We start from the raw sequence: 18,206 nt of genomic DNA on the forward strand, positions 1-18,206 counted from the left end.
CAAGGGGTCAAGAAGATGCATTATAAATGTCTCTCCCCACCTGTCAGCCCTTTAACCAAACCACTGAGTGATACTTCTTAGAATAGATAGATAGATAGATAGATAGATAGATAGATAGATAGATAGATAGATAGATAGATAGACTAAAAAGCAAAACAACAGATTCAAGACTGTTCTTAGATATGCAATCCTCAGAATACATCAACGATAAAAGAGGATGTGTGGACACACTGCATGGACCATGAGGACTGTGCTGATGTCACAACCATTATGTAGAGTGTCCCCACTCCCTTTACAAATGTCCTTCTGGGCTGCCTGGTATGCAGACCTCACTCAAGGCAGTAGATGATGCAGCAGTTGGGAGGTGGCTATGGTCACTGCAGCTAAAGGGACTGGGGCACCATGCTGCCACCTCCATATTTGGGCTGCTTCCACCCAGGCCAGGAAAAATAGGTGCCAGGGAGTTAGGGAGGAAACCACAATCACTTCCTTCCCTGAAACCAGCTTTGTAGACCAGCATAAAGGAGCCCACCCATGTCTAGGACATACAAGGAGGAGAGAGGAATCTAAGAGAAGGAGGAAACCCACCCTCCATAATTAATTAGAATCAGCAGCCTGTAATGAGACCATGCTGAAAACCTGTAACCCGGCAGCTAGGCAAGGCTACTCTGGGGGAGATGGGGACCTCTCCCGACCAGTCAGTCAGAAGCTGGCCCAACTCCTGACTAGAGAGGAGGGAATATCCCAAAGGGCACTGAATGCTCTTCTGTCTTTTCTCAGTGAACAGTGGTTTCCTAACTGTCACTTTAGCACTTTGGGGCATTTAAAAAATGGTACTTGAGGGAAATCCTGTAATGGCAATTTTTCTCATTCCCACATCTGCCCCTGTCATTGCCACTAACAACATTCAGGTCATTCACATGAGCAGCCCTACCTGGGCTTGCACAGCCCTACCCAGGGAGGGCTGCTCATATGGAGCAGCAGGATCTGGGGAAGCCCAGCTTTTGTACCCAGCCTAATAATAACGACCACTCCCCAGTCATGTGAATGCTCAGGGTGCCTGCAAGAGCACCTGGCAAGAGTGTCCAGCAGTGAGGACATCCCCCAATGCATCACATTCCTGGCCTTGGTGCATTGTAGGATGCCAGTGGACTTCCTCCTGCAGCTCCTGGCTCTGCTGCTTGCTGCGGCACTGCTCATGTGCCACGCAAGTGGCAAAGCCTTCAGAGGGAGGGCAATCGTGTGCAGGGAGGCATGGAGAAGCCTGCCTCCCCATCGGTCATCATGCTGGTCATGTGAAGGAAGGTAATAAGCAGCGGACTTTCTTGCTATTTAAGGGGACATGTATGCAACTCCATATTTCTCTTTCAGCTGCAATAGTAAACAGGAAGGAGGCAACAGGTGTGTTGTATTCTATCCAGTATCTTTTATGTTTAGTTTTTTTTAGAAGTTTGTCACAGTGGGGATCCTGTAGAGAGTGTGGGGGGTGGAGTCAGGAAGGAAAAGGGAGGAAAAGGAGAAGGAGAAAATGGAGTGGTTGCTGAATAAACCTTTAGTTAATAAGATTTCCTTGTGTGTATGAGGGAAGCAGCTATAAAACAAGGTGCTTGCTAGCCTCTCACTTCTCTCCCAAGATCCTGGAACTGTAATATCCAGAAAAGACTAATCCTAGCATCAATTGTATGAAATACATGATGTTATGACAACTGAAAAGGGAGGCACTGAGGAAATGTAGGAGGTAGAATTGGCAGGTGCTGATACAGGTATGTGGGCTTGAGTATGTGGGTGTGTGTCAGGTTAGATTATCTACAAAGAGATAGAATATCTAAAATGGTGAGAAATAGTGTTGAGTTGTTTGTCCAGTTCTGAACACACTATATTGCAGCTTGTCTTTTGCTTCTGGTTTTTTGTTTATCTACTTGGCTTCAACTCTGACTCATAACTTGCCCCTTGACCTTTGGCTCTGACTCATAGCTTGCCCCCTGACCCATAGCTTGCCCCTTGATCTTGGTTCCTGCTGAGCTTTGACACTCAGCTTGCTTCCTAGCCCTACTTCCTAGTCTGTTCCCTCACTCCTGGTTCTCTTCTAGGCTTTCCCGATTCCAGCTTCAGATTCTGACATATCCTCCAGAGGCTGCCTATAAACCAGCGCTAATACCTTTTTGCCACGTAAAATGGAAAACACCTTTTCCTGGCCACTGACACAAACTGGAGTTCCAAATCTGAAGCCCAATCTATCTGTGATGCTTCAAATGTTGATATTTTGCAACTGGGTGCAAACCAGTACCAGGTAGTGGTGGTGGAAGGGGAGGTTCAATTCCAAATAAGAGGAGTTGGGGTATGGGGTGCTCAGCAGTCTTGCACACTTGTTTCTCACTCCTGCAGCTTCTCTCTCATAGAAATTTTCCCCTCAGTTGTTCTGCTAATGGAAGGCAGGATGGGGTGGGGGAGCAACAAGCAGGGGGAGATTCAGCACTTCCTGCCTTTGCATATCTTTTTTCTGTTAAATAGGACCCCTGTCTCCTGTTATGCATATGATTGGGGAAGACCCACATTTAAAAACATAAGGCTCTTCTACCTTGTGTACTTTGAGGCTAAGAGAATGATCTAGGAAGCATCCAAGACTGTGATTCCAAAATATCAGGGGAACATGATTCAAGTTGCATTAAAATTCAAGTTGCATTAAAACTGCAGAAGAAACGAAGCAGACACTAATATTTAGACACTAACAGTTAATAGCTTCCAACAAATCATCTCCTCAGGTTGCTGACATCAAGGGCAGGCAATTAAAAGCCCTCAGGCCATAAGCTTGTTCCTTGCACAGTTCTGAGCTGATGCCACACCTGAGGTAAGTCATTTTGAGATAAATGAGACGAGAGATTTGGGAGGCATGGATCAAATATTGGCAAAAGTGTCCTACAGTCACCTTTCTGAGTTGCTCATTACAATGTTAGTGATTTGGTCTCAGTGTTTCATATCAAGACTATCCCTGCTAACTTGGCAAAGAGGCCCCTTTGAACGTGGTGATTCTCTTTATTTAGCAGGGGAAGAGTAACTGGCCCTACCCACCCCCAGCACAGTACCTCCAGTGACTGTTGCTGGTGTCTATCTTATGTATCTTTTTAGATTGTGAGCCCTTTGGGGATAGGGATCCATCTTATTTATTTATTATTTCTCTGTGTAAACCACCCTGAACCATTTTTGGAATGACAGTATAGAGATCAATCAATCAAACTAACTAACAAATAAAATAATTATTTGGCAATCAAATTCTAATATTTGACATTCTGGAGGTGGTTCTTGGTGAGAATGCTATCACAGTGTGACAAGAATTATTACAGTGCCTGTAAATATGCACCTGCAAACAGATAACAATACTGGCACTTAAGGACAGCCTGCTTACCTTATTTCTTTGGTCTTCCTGAAGATAGGTTTCCCTTCCTTTTCCTCCCCAATATCAAAAAGATCTGAATACAGTTCCTTGTTCTTGTGGTCGACCTGGAAGAGTGCACAGCGGTCTGCATTCACCAGGTTTTTTGCATATATCTACAGACAAAGAACAAAACTAGGATTAACCAAAGCAGGCTTTAGTGAAGCCTGTATCATCTTTCACAGCTCAAGGAAGGGTTTCCCAAAACCTTTCATCCCAAAAATATATATTAAAGGGGGGCATATTGCCCTCTCCCTCAACATAGACACATTTTCTTTTTTGTGGTGGCAAAGCTGCGGAGTGAAATTTATTTACTTATTTGTTTATACCCTCTCTCTCTCTTCAGGGCACAAAAAGCCCTGAGAAGCAATATGGGGGAAGGCAGCCCCAAAAGCCGGGAGTTTAAACACCCAGGGTTTGGAGATGGCTCAGGAGAATCAGCATGGCATACCAGCTGGGAAATGCTGACTTATGGTAATATGCAGACTTTGTGGTAATTTTGGTTTGAAAAAGACACATATACAGGTCAAAGAATATGGAAAAAAATTTTTCCTATACTTTGTCTTGACTTGAAATTGTAAGAAACAGGTACCTTACCATGATATGTTCAAGTAGAGAATCTATTGCAACTATATTATCAAAATACGTTCTGCAGGAAAAGAGACAGAATTCTAATTAATAAAATCATGTTTAGATTTCACTACCAAAATGATCTGTGGTGGCTTTTAGTTAGTTCCCCTTCCCCCCACCGACCTCTTAATTCACCAGTGCGGCCTGGGAGAATGCTTGTCTTTCTCCTGTCCGGGCCTCTGTAAGTGCACACGGTGACCATTTTGGCTGCCGCAGCACATGCATAAGTGGCCCCTGTGAGCCCTGGCATGACCCAGGGCCTCGCAGAGGTCATTTGCACATGCACGGGGGCCACTTACAGAGGCTCAAACGGGCCAAACACAAGCATTTTCCCAGGCCGTGGCAGTGAATTAAGAGGCCAGAGGGGGGAGGGGGAACCTTCATGGACTCCCCACCAGAGGCCTACAGGAAGCCCCCGAAAGGGGCTAGAGGTATTTAGATTTTATTTAGAAAATTTTAAAAAATTCACAGACTTGTCTGGAGGTTTGGTTCCAGTCCGGACAGAACTCTGTGTGTGTGTGTGTGTGTGTGTTCGGTTCGATCCCGAACCCCCAAACCTCCGGACCGAACCCCCGAACCAGTCCACACATCCCCAGTGCTCACAGAATGAGCTATAAAGGCCAGTGTCAGTATTCAGGCACTGCAAAAACAAAGAGAAGGAAGAACCTTCAGAAAGGGACAGAGCCAAAATCAAAATAGTTGCCTACCTCAGTGCATCAACAAAATCATGAAAAAGTGGTGTTTAAAATAATTTTCTAATAAACACAGTATATAATATTCCACTTTTTAATTATTTTGTTGATGCACTGAAGTTGGCAACTATTTTGATTTTTCCTCTGTCCCTTTCTGAAGATTATTCCTTCTCTTTGCCTTTGCAGTGCCTGGATACGGGCACAAGCTTTTACGTCTCATTCTGTGAGCATATTAACCAATATTCTTTCTTAAAGCCAAGTCTAGTTTTATGTCTAGAAAGACAGACTGACCTTGTTTTTGCAAAACCACAATAGTAGCTATCGCCCCCCCAGAAGAAGATGTGTTTTTCTAAGGACACCCAAAGTCATTCAAAGATAAAAGTCATATGTATTAATAAAACTAGTTTTAAATGTCCCACCTATTAAGATTCAACATATATTATATTACAGTGGCTGGCATACAGACTAAGCTGCACTGACACATTATTTTTGTGGCACAATGTAGGAGGGGTGATTTTTTACTATCTTCCCGTTGCTCTGTAGCCGCCAATGCCTCCTGATGCTATGTCTCTGAGGGCTCTGCGACTCTCAGGAATGTAATTTTGAGAGGCACAAGCAGTTTCACAGAGAAGGGGAGATAATCAAATAGTACCCATTACCCACTGCATGACGAAACCCATTACCCACTGCATGCCAGTATGGAAGTCAGCCAACATTTCCAGGAAACATTCAATGCATTTGATTTTATTTGCAACTAATGTTTGTGTTACATCTAGGCTCACAATAAATAAATAAATAAATAAATAAATAAATAAATAAATAAATAAATAAGAAGGTAGACATATATTTCTAGTCAATGCATGAACATGTATCACTTTATATCCATTCCTAAGAATTATTTTAAAATTCCTAGGGCCATGTATGCCACACACTTACTAAATGTGCACATTTCCTTTCTATAAAAGTAATGTAATGCACAAGTATTTTTATCTAGAGTACATTTCCTTGCATGGATTTTGCACTTGAAATTTCTGTTTGCATGGTCCTTTCACCTGCAATTTCATTTTCTTGCTAAGCCTTTCACAGGCAGATAGATGTACTAAGTTTACTGAAATTGTATCCACATAACATAATAAATCAAGATTTCATCCAACATAATTTAGCCTTCTATACTAGTTGGTAATACCAACCTTGGACAGTAATAGGCACAAAATTCACTAACTACATGGAATAATTCTGCATCAATAAAAATATTGAATGCTGCTTCATATTAAATAATAGTATTACAAACCTGTTCGTAATATTAACAATGTATGAATACAGTAGCCTGTTTCATTGTTTGCATGAAAAAAATACTTAAACCAATTCCCAGGGGAATGAGTAAACACAGAGAAGAAAACCAGGAAAAAATCTACTGTTGAGCTACTGAGTTTGAGTTTCTTTCACTTACTTTGATACATCAAGCAGGAAGTCATTCAGTTCTGTCTGTTTGGCAAGGCCCCTGCACACCTGAGTGAGATAATGCACAAACTATTGTTTACTTAAGTAGAACAATAGAATCAGTGTGAATCTGTGGAACATGCATCACTGCTGCACTCAACTCCCAATGGGAGTGCTGGGAGTTACAGGTGAAACTCGGAAAATTAGAATATTGTGCAAAAGTCCATTAATTTCAGTAATGCAAATTAAAAGGTGAAACTGATATATGAGACAGACGCATTACATGCAAAGCGAGATAAGTCAAGCCTTAATTTGTTATAATTGTGATGATCATGGCGTACAGCTCATGAAACCCCAAATCCACAATCTCAGAAAATTAGAATATTACATGGAACCAATAAGACAAGGATTGTAGAATAGAACAATATCGGACCTCTGAAAAGTATAAGCATGCATATGTATTCAGTACTTGGTTTGGGCCCCTTTTGCAGCAATTACTGCCTCAATGCGGCGTGGCATGGATGCTATCAGCCTGTGGCACTGATGAGGTATTATGGAAGACCAGGATGCTTCATTAGCGGCCTTCAGCTCTTCTGCATTGTTTGGTCTCATGTCTCTCATCCTTCTCTTGGCAATGCCCCATAGATTTTCTATGGGGTCAGGTCAGGCGAGTTTGCTGGCCAATCAAGCACAGTACACTGTATACTTTTCAGAGGTCCGATACTGTTCTATTCTTCAATCCTTGTCTTCTTGGTTCCATGTAATATTCTAATTTTCTGAGATTGTGGATTTGGGGTTTTCATGAGCTGTATGCCATGATCATCACAATTATAACAAATTAAGGCTTGACTTATCTCGCTTTGCATGTAATGCGTCTGTCTCATATATCAGTTTCACCTTTTAATTTGCATTACTGAAATTAATGGACTTTTGCACGATATTCTAATTTTCCGAGTTTCACCTGTAGGCAGAGCTGCAGTGATGGACGGGGTCCTTTGCACTGAGAGTCTTCCAACTTCACTAGAAATGCTGACAGAGTGGTGAGTCTCATGTAGCCAGCATGTCCACACTCTGCTTGCGTGCGCAGCTCTTTGTGCTGTATTTAAGCCAGCATCTCTAATTCAGGGGGCTGAAGACTTTACTGCCTGCCTCCTCCTCTGGATATAAAGCAGCTCTAGGGTGGTGGGAGTGTGTGGACTAGGGCTCTCCTAGCCACCAGGGATTGGGTGACTGCTGCAGAATGGGGCGTGAAACATAATGACATTGACCACCAGGTATCATAGGACAACCCTCCAGAAGGGGAGGGGAGGAACAGCAGGGGCTTCAGGGTTGTGATGACTGTGCACGGCTGTTTAAGGACATTGCTGCCAATGATGGGGGTCAATAGTGCAGACACGGGAAGAGGGGCACTCAAGACTCCTGGTGAGGACCTTAACCTAGAGGAGCAATTGGGTGGCGTAACCCCCTCCCCAGAGCAAAGCCGTTGCCACAAAAGGATGAGGAAAAGGGGCCATGAGCCTTTTCTCTGATAGGTATCATCAAGTGAAAACTGTGCATTTCTCTTACTGACAGGCATCTGACCGACCATCTCCATACCACTACAATGGAATATAGGCCTGATGTGAAACAGCTGGTGAGAAGTTTGCAGATCTTCATAGGAAACTGCCATATACTGAGTCAGACCATTGGTCTATCTAGCTCAGTATTGTCTTCACAGACTGACAGTGGCTTCTCCAAGGTTGCAGGTAGGAATCTCTCTCAGCCCTATCTTGGAGAAGCCAGGGAGAGAACTTGAAACCTTCTGCTCTTCCCAGAGCGGCTTCATCCCCTGAGGGGAATATCTTGCAGTGCTCACATATCAAGTCTCCCATTCAGGTGCAACCAGGGCAGACCCTGCTTAGCTATGGGGACAAGTCATGCTTGCTACCACAAGACCAGCTCTCCTTCGCACTGAGTAAGTGGATTGTACTTAGCCTAAGCCTAACAAAAGCCAAGTACTGTATTGGCAGTTTCTGTTTGATGTGTTATAATGGTGAAACTAAAACAAAATGATTTGGTCAGTATAATGTTCTTGTGTTGATATGCATTTTAGTAGTTAAATTCCTGAACTGTCACTGCTCATTATACTGTAAAAGTGCTGTCATATGGGTGGAAGTATGACGGGGATGGAGGTTGGTGGGGACTAGAGACAGGACCTTTTTGATTGTGGCCCCTCGGCTTTGGAACGCACTCCCTGAAGAACTTCACCATGCTCCCTCCCTCCCCTTTGCTTCCACAGATGAGTACCCATTCTCTAGATACTGCCATTATTATGCACAATGGTCATAGGAACAATGGAAATTGAAGTATCTAAGAGGGTTATCACTAGGACATATGGGAACTACATCCCCAGTAATTCTCAATTACATGGCTGCCAGGAATCTGTGGATGCTGCCAAATATGTTCAGAGGGCATATAGGATCTAACAGATGCTCTGTTGCAAGCCCTCTACACAGCCTGGTAAATTTAGAAAAGCAAAAGGATTGGTAGCAAGGGTTGTGTGCATTGTGACATCAACTGGAATGTGGGCTCAAAATAATTTTTAAAAAGAACTATTATTAAACCTTTTTGAAATAACTTTTTTTACTTGAGCCAAAACCAAATTGGGCCAGAGAGCAGTCAACATATCACTGATTTTGAGGCCATGCTTGCTTATCATTAACCCACATACTGAACTTTTGGAACAGGGAAGGATAAGCAAACCAATCTAAAACATCGCAGTAAAGAATCAACAACTTAACTGGCCTGTAGCATAGACAACCAGAAGCACAGATCGTAAAGAAACAGTGCACTGGCATGTAGAAATAATGAAATATACCTTGATTATACCGGCTCACATTCTGTGCAGTGTTAAAAAGTGCAGAACGGGAATTGCCTCCATGGAAGAAATTTCAGTGGAGCTCAGCCCAGTTCCTGTTCCGCAGTGCACAGAATGTGAGCCACTGTCCTCAACTTTCTATATTGTTTAGATATTACAGTGCTGATATATTTCTAGAATTAGCTTTCAAAGATAAGATTTGATTTGATTTAAAGACTTACTTCTACTTGATGTATTGCTACTGAGGCCCATGCAAGATTGGCTGTTGCAACCTGAAAAATGACAGAAAACCCTTACTTCGTAAAAGACATCAACACATTTTCAGCCTTTTGAGGATTCTAGCAACTTACTCACTAAATTGGTTTGGGATGTATAAACAAGGACAATGGAAGATTAGTTACCCCACAAAAAAGTTTTGCTTGGCGTTCACAGAAACATAGGAAGCTGCCATAAGCCAAATCAGACAATTGGTCCATCTAGCTCAGTATTGTCTACACCAGTGATTCTCAAACTTGGGTCCTCAGGTGTTATTGGACTTCAACTCCCATAATCCCCAACCAAAGGCCACTGAGGCTGGGGATTATGGGAGTTGAAGTCCAATAACACGCGAGGACCCAAGTTTGAGAATCCCTGGTCTACACAGACGGGCAGCTAGGGATGTGCACAGATCAATTTTCTCGATTTGATTTGTATGCAAATCAAATGACTCCCAATTTGTTTGGGGTTAGAATCTGCCCCCCTCCCAATCATCCCAGGTTCGATTTATACCTGGATTTTCCAAATCTGAATCCGAATTGATCTGGGGCAAAAAAGGGGTTCTGGGGGCAAAAGAGTGGGGTGAGTAGTAGTGCCCAATGGGTGGAAGCTACCACCCAAATTTCAAATAAATTGGGCAAAGGGGTGATTTTTAAAAAAATTGTGAAGTTAAGCTTTTTCCCCAAGGGAATAATGGGGATTTCAACAGCCTTATAGCTCTATGTGAGGGGCACCAGGATGGCCCAGAGTGGGTTGTGGTAGGTTGTAGTGCCCAACGGGTGCAAGGAAGCTACCACCCATATTTCAAAGAAATTGGGCAAAGGGGTGATTTTAAAAAGATTTTTGAAGTTCACACGTCTTTAAGCTTTTCCCCATACGGAATAATGGGAACTTCATCAGCCTTAGTTATAACTCCTGGGAGGGGGGGCACCAGGGTGGCCCAGAGCAGGTTGTGGTTGATGGTAGTGCCCAATGGGTGCAAGGAAGCTACCACCCAGATTTCAAAGAAATTGGGCAAAGGGGTGTTTTGTTTTGTTTTTAAATCAAGTTAGAGATTTACATATCAGGCAGTATAAAAATATGATAAATAAATAAATTGCAATTTCTTTATGGAAGATTTGGGGCAGAAAGGGGATTTGGGGGGAGGAGAGTGGGTCAGATGTTAGTGCCCCAATGGGTACCTGCTACCACCCAGATTTCAAAGAAATGGGCTAAAGGGGTGATTTTTTTAAAAAAGTTTGCGCATCGTTAAGCTTTTCCTCCATAGGGAATAATGGGGAATTTCAGCAGCCCCATAACTCCACTTGGGAGGCACCAGGGTAGCCCATAGCGGGTTGTGGTGTAGTGCACATAGGGTGCCCACAACCCCCAGAAAGACAGGCCCATGGGGTACTGGGTTTTGTTGTTTTCAATGTCTGAGGTGTTCTGAGAGTAGATTCTCTCGTAGGAAATGAGAGAATCATTTCCTACCAGAGAATCTACTCTCAGAACACCTTATAAAGCAAATTTGAGCCACATTATGCAAGTGGCTTCGCATCCTTTCAAAAGCAACATTGTAAAGCTCATCACATCATTTAGGCTTTACCTCTTGATGAGTGAGATGGAAGGTGTCGTTGCCCCAGTGACGATACAACTCCAGGATACCTATCAAGTCACCAATTGCAGTAACGATTGGCAAACAAAGCACAGACTGGATGCGAGTCCCTGATTCCAGTCCGGTACCTTTGGGAAACCGCTCATCCTAAAAATACAAGAATAATTTTTTATTACTAGTATAATATTTGTTTCACTGATTCCATTCATTGTTGCTAAATATTAATGATTGACCTCACAGGGTTGTGATGAGGAATGTAAATACACTATGCATCATGAAATATTACTGATATTATTAGTAATAAAAAATTAAAGGGCAGCACAGGATCTCTCTGGATATATTATTTGATGTATAAACACTTATTTATTTGATAAACACAAGACACCTACTGTATCAAGTGTGGGTGACTGCTCTTGATTTCCTCAGACTCAAAATATTGTCAGTGCTGTCAGAATGGACAGCAGCAATAATCTGTTAAGTGGTGTGCAAGCAGCACCATGCATGTTCTCTGCAAACTGGGAGGGAGTCCTTTCCAAGGACCCTTTTGTGCATGCAAAAAGAGAGATCTACAAGACCATAAGTATCAAGATGCGTGTTTTAAGTGCAGCTACCTTCTGAAAGTCTTGGAATATTTTGCAATATGTTTGTGTATGTACTTACTCTGCCTTTTGTCCTATCAAAGTTTCCATCTGACGTGTTTACAGAACTTAGATTTTTAATTGATAACAAGATATTGTTAAAATTGTATATCAACCGGTCTGCATTACAATGCTTATGATGTGTTTCTCATATGCAATTACTCTATCAACTATGACTCTTCTAAAAATAATTCTAAATTAGATTACTAAAACATTATTTTCTCACAAGACAGTAAATTACCCCCAAAATATCTTCTACCAGTAACGTTTTCCTAGATTTGGCTACATGTGCAGATATCGTGGTGCCAAGTGTAACAGGTCCTACAGGAATAAGCTGTGGTTGTCCATCCTTTGCTCCTGGTGGTGTGAACACGCAGAGACTCTAATATAAGCAAGAGGAGGGAAAGGAAGTACAATTAGAATGTTTGTGGAAGCTGCAGAAGGTCACAAGTTCAATCCTTGGGTTCTTCAAAAAGAGCTGTGGAGGCAAAAACTCTGCAAAGCTGCTGCCAGTCAGTGCAAACAGTAAGGATGTGCACAAATTGGCAGATGGCCAGTTTCGCGGCAGGGGGGTTACCTTTAAGGCAGGGTTTCTCAATGTGTGGGTCCCCAGATATAATTGGACTTCAACTCCCATAATTCCCAGCCAAAGGCCACTGGAGCTGGGGATTATGGGAGTTGAAGTCCAATAACATCTGGGGACCCACACATTGAGAAACCCTGCTTTAAGGAGCAGGGAGGGTTCTCTTAAAACCCCCCATCAAACAGGCCAAACTGCTGGTCTGGAGGTCCGGAAAAGGACCTCCAAACCGGTTTATGCACATCCCTAGTAAACAGTACTAAGATAAGTTGGACCAGTGGTGGTCTGACTTCGTATAAGGCAGCTTAACCGGGGATTTCCTCGTAAAGTATTTATTAGCTGATGAAGATTCAGTAATTTCCAGAATAGTTGCTAAGTACTGTTATGCAGTTTTTAAAATAAGAGTCTCAAAGTTATGAGTGTATTTTAAAATTGCCATTGTTAGATATATCTATATGCTTATTTTAAGGATATTATGCTATTTTATGGCATTTACCTTTGTATATCGCTCTTTTGGTAACTGACCATAAATAAAGTAATCTGAACCAATCTATAAGGCAGCTTCCTATGACTGTTCACAGCAAATTAGAATTTTACATTTTAAAAAAAACAACCCCTGAAATCAATAGTCTATAAATGTTTACACTCACTTTTGGAAATGTTAAAAAATGAGATGTAGTCAAGATATTTTTTAAGTTAACTATTTTGACTGCAATTATGATGCAATTTTAATGGCCATTTTAACGGCTGTTAACTGGTCTATTGTCATTTTGCTATTATGTCTTGTTTTCAATTGTTTTGTAAATTACCTAGAAATGTTTTTGGTTAGGCAATATATAAATATAATAAATATATATCAAACATGTTTGATCATACAGGTGGTCCTTATTATTCGTGGGGTTTCTGTTCTCACCAATTAGCATGGATATAGAAATTGCAAACAAGGAAACCTTACCCATATGGGAATCCAGAGGTTAGGTTCCTTACTTTGAAAAAAACCACTAAAAAAGCAGGGAGGGGCAGAAATAAGGGCAGAAAAGCATAGTACCATGTTCTCCAAGGATGCCCCCTCACCCCGCAAATCCTCTTTGTTGTTGTTGTTTAAATTTTTTTTAAACAAAAAAAGAGCCACAAATTGGCTCTATATTTCAAAATGGCAGCCAGAAATGAAATTGGAAGTCATTTCCAGCCACTCAGGAACCGCGGATAGGTGAGAATTGACTATATTTCATGCTGTGGATAAAGAAACTGGATCTTTAAGACCCATCCGCAGATTCATGAAACCACAATCCACGAAACTGTGGATAATGAGGGTCTCCTGTATGTGAATTCACAGATTCTGTGAGTTCTGCTGTATGAACATGGTAGTAGTACTGTGAATGCCATACCATTCACAAACATGAATAATAAGACAATAGTAAACACCAAACCTTTCAAAAACCAGGTGACACAACAAAATTTCCTTTTTTAATATTTCACATATTAATCTTCAGTTCTCCAGAGTTTTCTAAACTCAAATAGTAATTTCAACTTATTTTGAGAATTAAGAGAATCTGAAAGGCTAATAAATGCTTCCAAGAAAAACTTGCTATTTAAATATAGCATTTAAATGTTAAATCACTGTTAGAACTGAACAAGAGTCACAATAACATTTCAAAATGGAGAAGAGTACTGTGACCAGTAAGCAAATATGGAACTTACTCTTCATAAAAAGTTTGCAATTTGTACCACCTTTACACTTGGGGATATTTCTTTAAGCTACCTATCCAATGATATTTATCCCCCTGGAAATACATAACATTTCTAAAACCACTAATGGAAACAGTTGGTTTTGCATCAGGTTAAAAGTGATTTTATACATGTATAATGGGGTTGCTTAAGAGCTCAAATACTCTGGTCTGCTATTGTAAGTATGCTCACTGAAAAGTTGCCCTTTTACCTACCCTTGGATGTTCTAATATGCATTTTAGATTACATAAAATAAATTATACTGACAGAGTATCATGAAGTAGCTCCACATCTGTTAATCTGCTACAATCCATGGAAAGCATTGGAAAATGGGTTCAGGATTACCAAACAAAAGAAAAAGAATGGCTGATGAACGTATAAAATAATTAACTATTTTTAAGAAGTCCAGGTATAAATTACAGGTGATAAATAGCAAATTTTCTTGCGTGTGTTCTACTGTGTATTGTATTGATAGAATGTACTTTAAAAATATATATCATCTTCAGTATAGTTGAAACAAATGAGGAGTTTTACCTAATCTATGCCGTCCCTTACAAAAGGGGAAAAAAGAAAAACAAATGACATCAGAATCATATTACTTGGTTCAATAGGAAACAACATTCAGCCATTCTATTTCAAAAATATTTTCCAGTGTCACTAGATGGCGATGTCTATCAGGAAGAATTAAGTTTTCTGTTCTGGAATAACAGTCATAGCAGAAAGGAGTGTATGTGTGTGCACACGCGCATGCACACACGCATTCTTACTGTCCTTTTCATAGGAAAGACTCTAAGTCAGCATCTAAAGGAAGGTGGTACCTACCCAATGTAATCTACATTATTATCCTCATCCATGTTTTTCAGTTACTATATCACAAGAATTCTGTTAACAACTGAAGTGTTCAACAATTTATTTATTTGTGAATTTATATCCTGCCTTTCCACTCATTTAAGTGTCTAAGCAAGCTAACAACAAGATTTAAAGGGTGTTTTTTTAAAGGACAAAGTAATAAAACACAATAGAGTCAAATTTTAACTAGAGACTCAGATAAAACTGTATAAAACCAACAACATAACCAAGGAGCAAAATTAAACTCTTGCCTCAACAAATGAGGTCTTAAGGAGGCATAAAAAGAGAGTAAGAAGGGAGTGAGATGAATATCCTGGGGCAGGGAATTTCAAACTTTGTGTGCAGCTAGAGAGAGGGCTCTCTTCCACATTCCTGCCATATGTACCTCTGATCAAGGCAGAACATGCAAGACAGACTCCCCCAGTTGACCTAAAAGAATGGGCAGAATTATATGGGAGGATACTCACGTCAATTATTCTGTCACCAAACTGTTCAGAATGTTAAAGGTAATAACAAGCATTTTTAACTGTACCCAGGAACAGATTGGTGGCCAGTGCTAGAGATGTGCACAGAACCAGGCAGGGGTGGCTCGAAGGGATGTGGGGTAGGACTTTAAGGGTGGGGGAGGGTGCACTTACCCCTCCTCCCGCTTTCCCCCCAACAGCGCTGGAGTTAGGTAAAATCCCTCGGGGCAGCAGCATACCTCCCTGCCGCCCCTTCTGCTTCTTTGGCTGGAAGTGGCCGGAAGTACCGGGCAGGCATGTGCATGTCAGGATCGTGTGTGCAACATGCGTGTGCACCTGGTACTTCCGGCCAAAGAAGCAGAAGGGGCTGCAGGGAGGTACGCTGCCGCCTCGCAGGATTTTACCTAATTCCAGTGCCAGAGGGGGGGAATTGGGGGGAGGGGTAAGTGCACCCTCCCCCACCTTTAAAGTCCTACCCCCCCATCCCCACCAAATGTTCAAACTGGCCAGTGTTCGAACCTGTTCAGGGGCCCGTAAAAGGGCCAGTGCACTTGGAGCAGCAAATAAGTCACATGCTGTAACATTTTGCATCAACTGAAATTTCCAGATGCTTACCAAAGGCAGCCTCACATAGAACATAGGGCTGCACATCAACAAAAATATCAGCATCTGATTGGATCTGATTGATCATGTGTATCAGCCACCCAATGCACCGGGGTTGGATGCACCAAATTGACCCTGTAATCATACTGGACTGAACCGGTATATGTATGAAGGGAGTGCTACCTAAAAGTTGGGCAGAAGGTGCCTCTTCTTTCTTCCTGTCCTCCTTGCTGGCTGCAGCAATTAGTGGAGTTTTAAAGTCTGCTTTTGTCCCCCAGCAGGTGGTCCCTGGAGAAGATGCAATGCCATGACACTGCATCCGTTTCCTGGGGCATTATTGGGCGTGGGGGCCCTGTAACTGTAGAGCATGGCCATTCCACCACCACCACCCCACCCCCAGCAATATCGGGAAAGGACACATAATCATTATAGGCTTCCTTTCCCAGAATATTGTGAGCCAGGGGAAAAACTACAGGATTGTCTGTCAAACTTTTTTCTTTCATGATAAATTAATGGAAATTCTTTTTTGATGGCAGAACTGTTAAAGTTGAGTGTCAACATGGAAAGAAAGGAAACATGATTCCTTCGGACAAAGATCATGCTATGCCAATTATTATAATTTGTTGAGGATGCCAACATATGTAGGCAAAGGTGATCCAGCGAAAATTACATGCTTGGATGTTCCAAAAAATCTCTGATACATTCATAAATACTAAGAAAACTTAGCAACTCTGGGATAAAAAGAAGGGTCTTAATAATATGGAGAGACAGATCACAAAATGCATAGATAAATGGACCAGTTTCACACTGGAAAGTAGAGGTGTGTAAATCAATTTGGGCCCTCGAATCAAACTGCCCTTAAAACGAAGGGCCTGATTTGAGTTTGAATCAAATTGCCCTGATTCAAGCTCGAATCAATTCAAGTGATCTAAGTACCATTTTTAGTCTTGTTTTGTTTTTACCCTTGCTGATTGGTTTTCAGCACTGGCTTCCAATTGGCCTGAGATCTTGCTTCTTGGTTGCCTTGTTGTCATTCAGATCAACTGTTGTCATGAGCAACTGTGCCATTGGCTGGGGAGAGGCCAAATGAGGGATTTTTAAAATGCATTTAAGAAACTGCTTGGAGGTAGAAAGGCAGAAGAGCTATTTTGTGCCTCAGGAGCAGAGGCGGAGGAGAATGAGACAGAGAGACTGCAGCAGGATGGCACTGGTGGTGGCCTGATCTATTTTTCTTTCCTTACTAACCCAACTGCTTATTTTATTTCTTTTTAATTGTGCCAGCAGCCCCAGTGGCTTTGACTGGGTGCGACTTTGTTGTAGAGTTGTTGTTGTTTTCTTCTGTTGATTTTTTGCAACCCCAGTACCTTTAACTGTGTGCTGCTTTGAATTTTTTCTTCTGTGGATTTCTTCTTCTTCTGTGGACCACCAGAAGTTGCATGGAGTGGAGGTCACACAAGTGAGGACCTGCTGTATTCACTTTTAAAGGTGCCGCTCAGCAGCCCCTTCCCAGTGCCGTCCATGAACTGGTTCATGGTTGGGTTTGCCGAACCATCAACTGGTTCGAATTCGAACCTCTGCACAAACTGAGGGTCATGCAAATCCCTATTAATAATTATCCTTTTCTCAATTTTGTGCAATATATTACATACTGAGTTGTGAAAAGAGCTTTCTTTACATAAAATGTGCCACTCCAAATGTATACTTACATTATTACAGTCACCCAGGAAATACAATGCAAATCCATCAGCTTTTGTAGCTGCCAAAGCAAAAATAAACAAAACTTCTCAGATGAATAAGCACATACAAGTTCTTTTGTTGACAGTATGAGTTATCTCTCAATTGGCACAAATACATAAATATCTACTTTCAATATTAATCTCATATTCTAGTCTCTAGAAAGAGTGTAATATATACGATGTTGCAAAATTTATCCATTAACATTTTGCATAACTGTAATCACATTTAATGGAATTGTACAGAAAACGTATTAAAATATTCTGTCTTTAAACTCCTAGAGGAAAAATGAGGGCATTTTGATGTAATTTGTCTGTCTGTAATTGACATGAATTCGAACAGTGATTTTGTTTCTTTCAGTGATCAAATAACTGGTTCAACAGAACTGGGGGGGGGGGGGGTTGGGCCCAAAAAAAACATGACTGGAAGGAGAAAATAGTGAGACAGATAATAGTTTTTTGCTATTTGATTTGCTAGCTGATCCCGGCAGCCAATCCCAGCACTGCCCTCCCAGGTAGCCCAGGATTTTCAGCCAACTTTTAACCTGGGTAAAAGGGCACAAACACACCCTTTTACCCAGGGGTGGAGTTGTGTGTGTGCTTGGGCTGCAAGCCAGAGCTGGGCACATAGAGCACCCCAGCTTGAGGTGAAACCCCTCAATGATTTCTTATTATTTAGGGATATCTGGAGGCCAGGCTGCATTTTCCAATCC

The 18,206-nt window shown here is 41.7% G+C and overlaps 1 protein-coding gene across 10 annotated transcripts in view; it reads right to left on the bottom strand.

Annotated features, from left to right (window-relative positions):
• The window catches only part of PDE10A (phosphodiesterase 10A), a 385,571-nt gene that overhangs the window by 39,678 nt on the left and 327,687 nt on the right, over positions 1-18,206 (bottom strand). For 8 of the 10 annotated variants that reach the window (XR_008316105.1, XM_053295826.1, XM_053295806.1 and 5 more), the window contains 7 exons: positions 17,467-17,516; positions 11,778-11,918; positions 10,890-11,045; positions 9,271-9,321; positions 6,203-6,282; positions 4,028-4,079; positions 3,404-3,546 (listed from right to left, as the gene is read on the bottom strand). Coding sequence is in view for 9 of the 10 variants with exons in the window: in XM_053295826.1 (XP_053151801.1) it covers positions 3,404-3,546; positions 4,028-4,079; positions 6,203-6,282; positions 9,271-9,321; positions 10,890-11,045; positions 11,778-11,918; positions 17,467-17,516 (673 nt within the window). In the remaining variant the exon portion in view is untranslated. The remainder of the gene's footprint in view (positions 1-3,403; positions 3,547-4,027; positions 4,080-6,202; positions 6,283-9,270; positions 9,322-10,889; positions 11,046-11,777; positions 11,919-17,466; positions 17,517-18,206) is intronic. The other 2 variants (XM_053295814.1, XM_053295790.1) reach the window with 1 other exon arrangement.

Source organism: Hemicordylus capensis, chromosome 1, assembly GCF_027244095.1.
Source record: "Hemicordylus capensis ecotype Gifberg chromosome 1, rHemCap1.1.pri, whole genome shotgun sequence".
NCBI lineage: Eukaryota > Metazoa > Chordata > Lepidosauria > Squamata > Cordylidae > Hemicordylus > Hemicordylus capensis.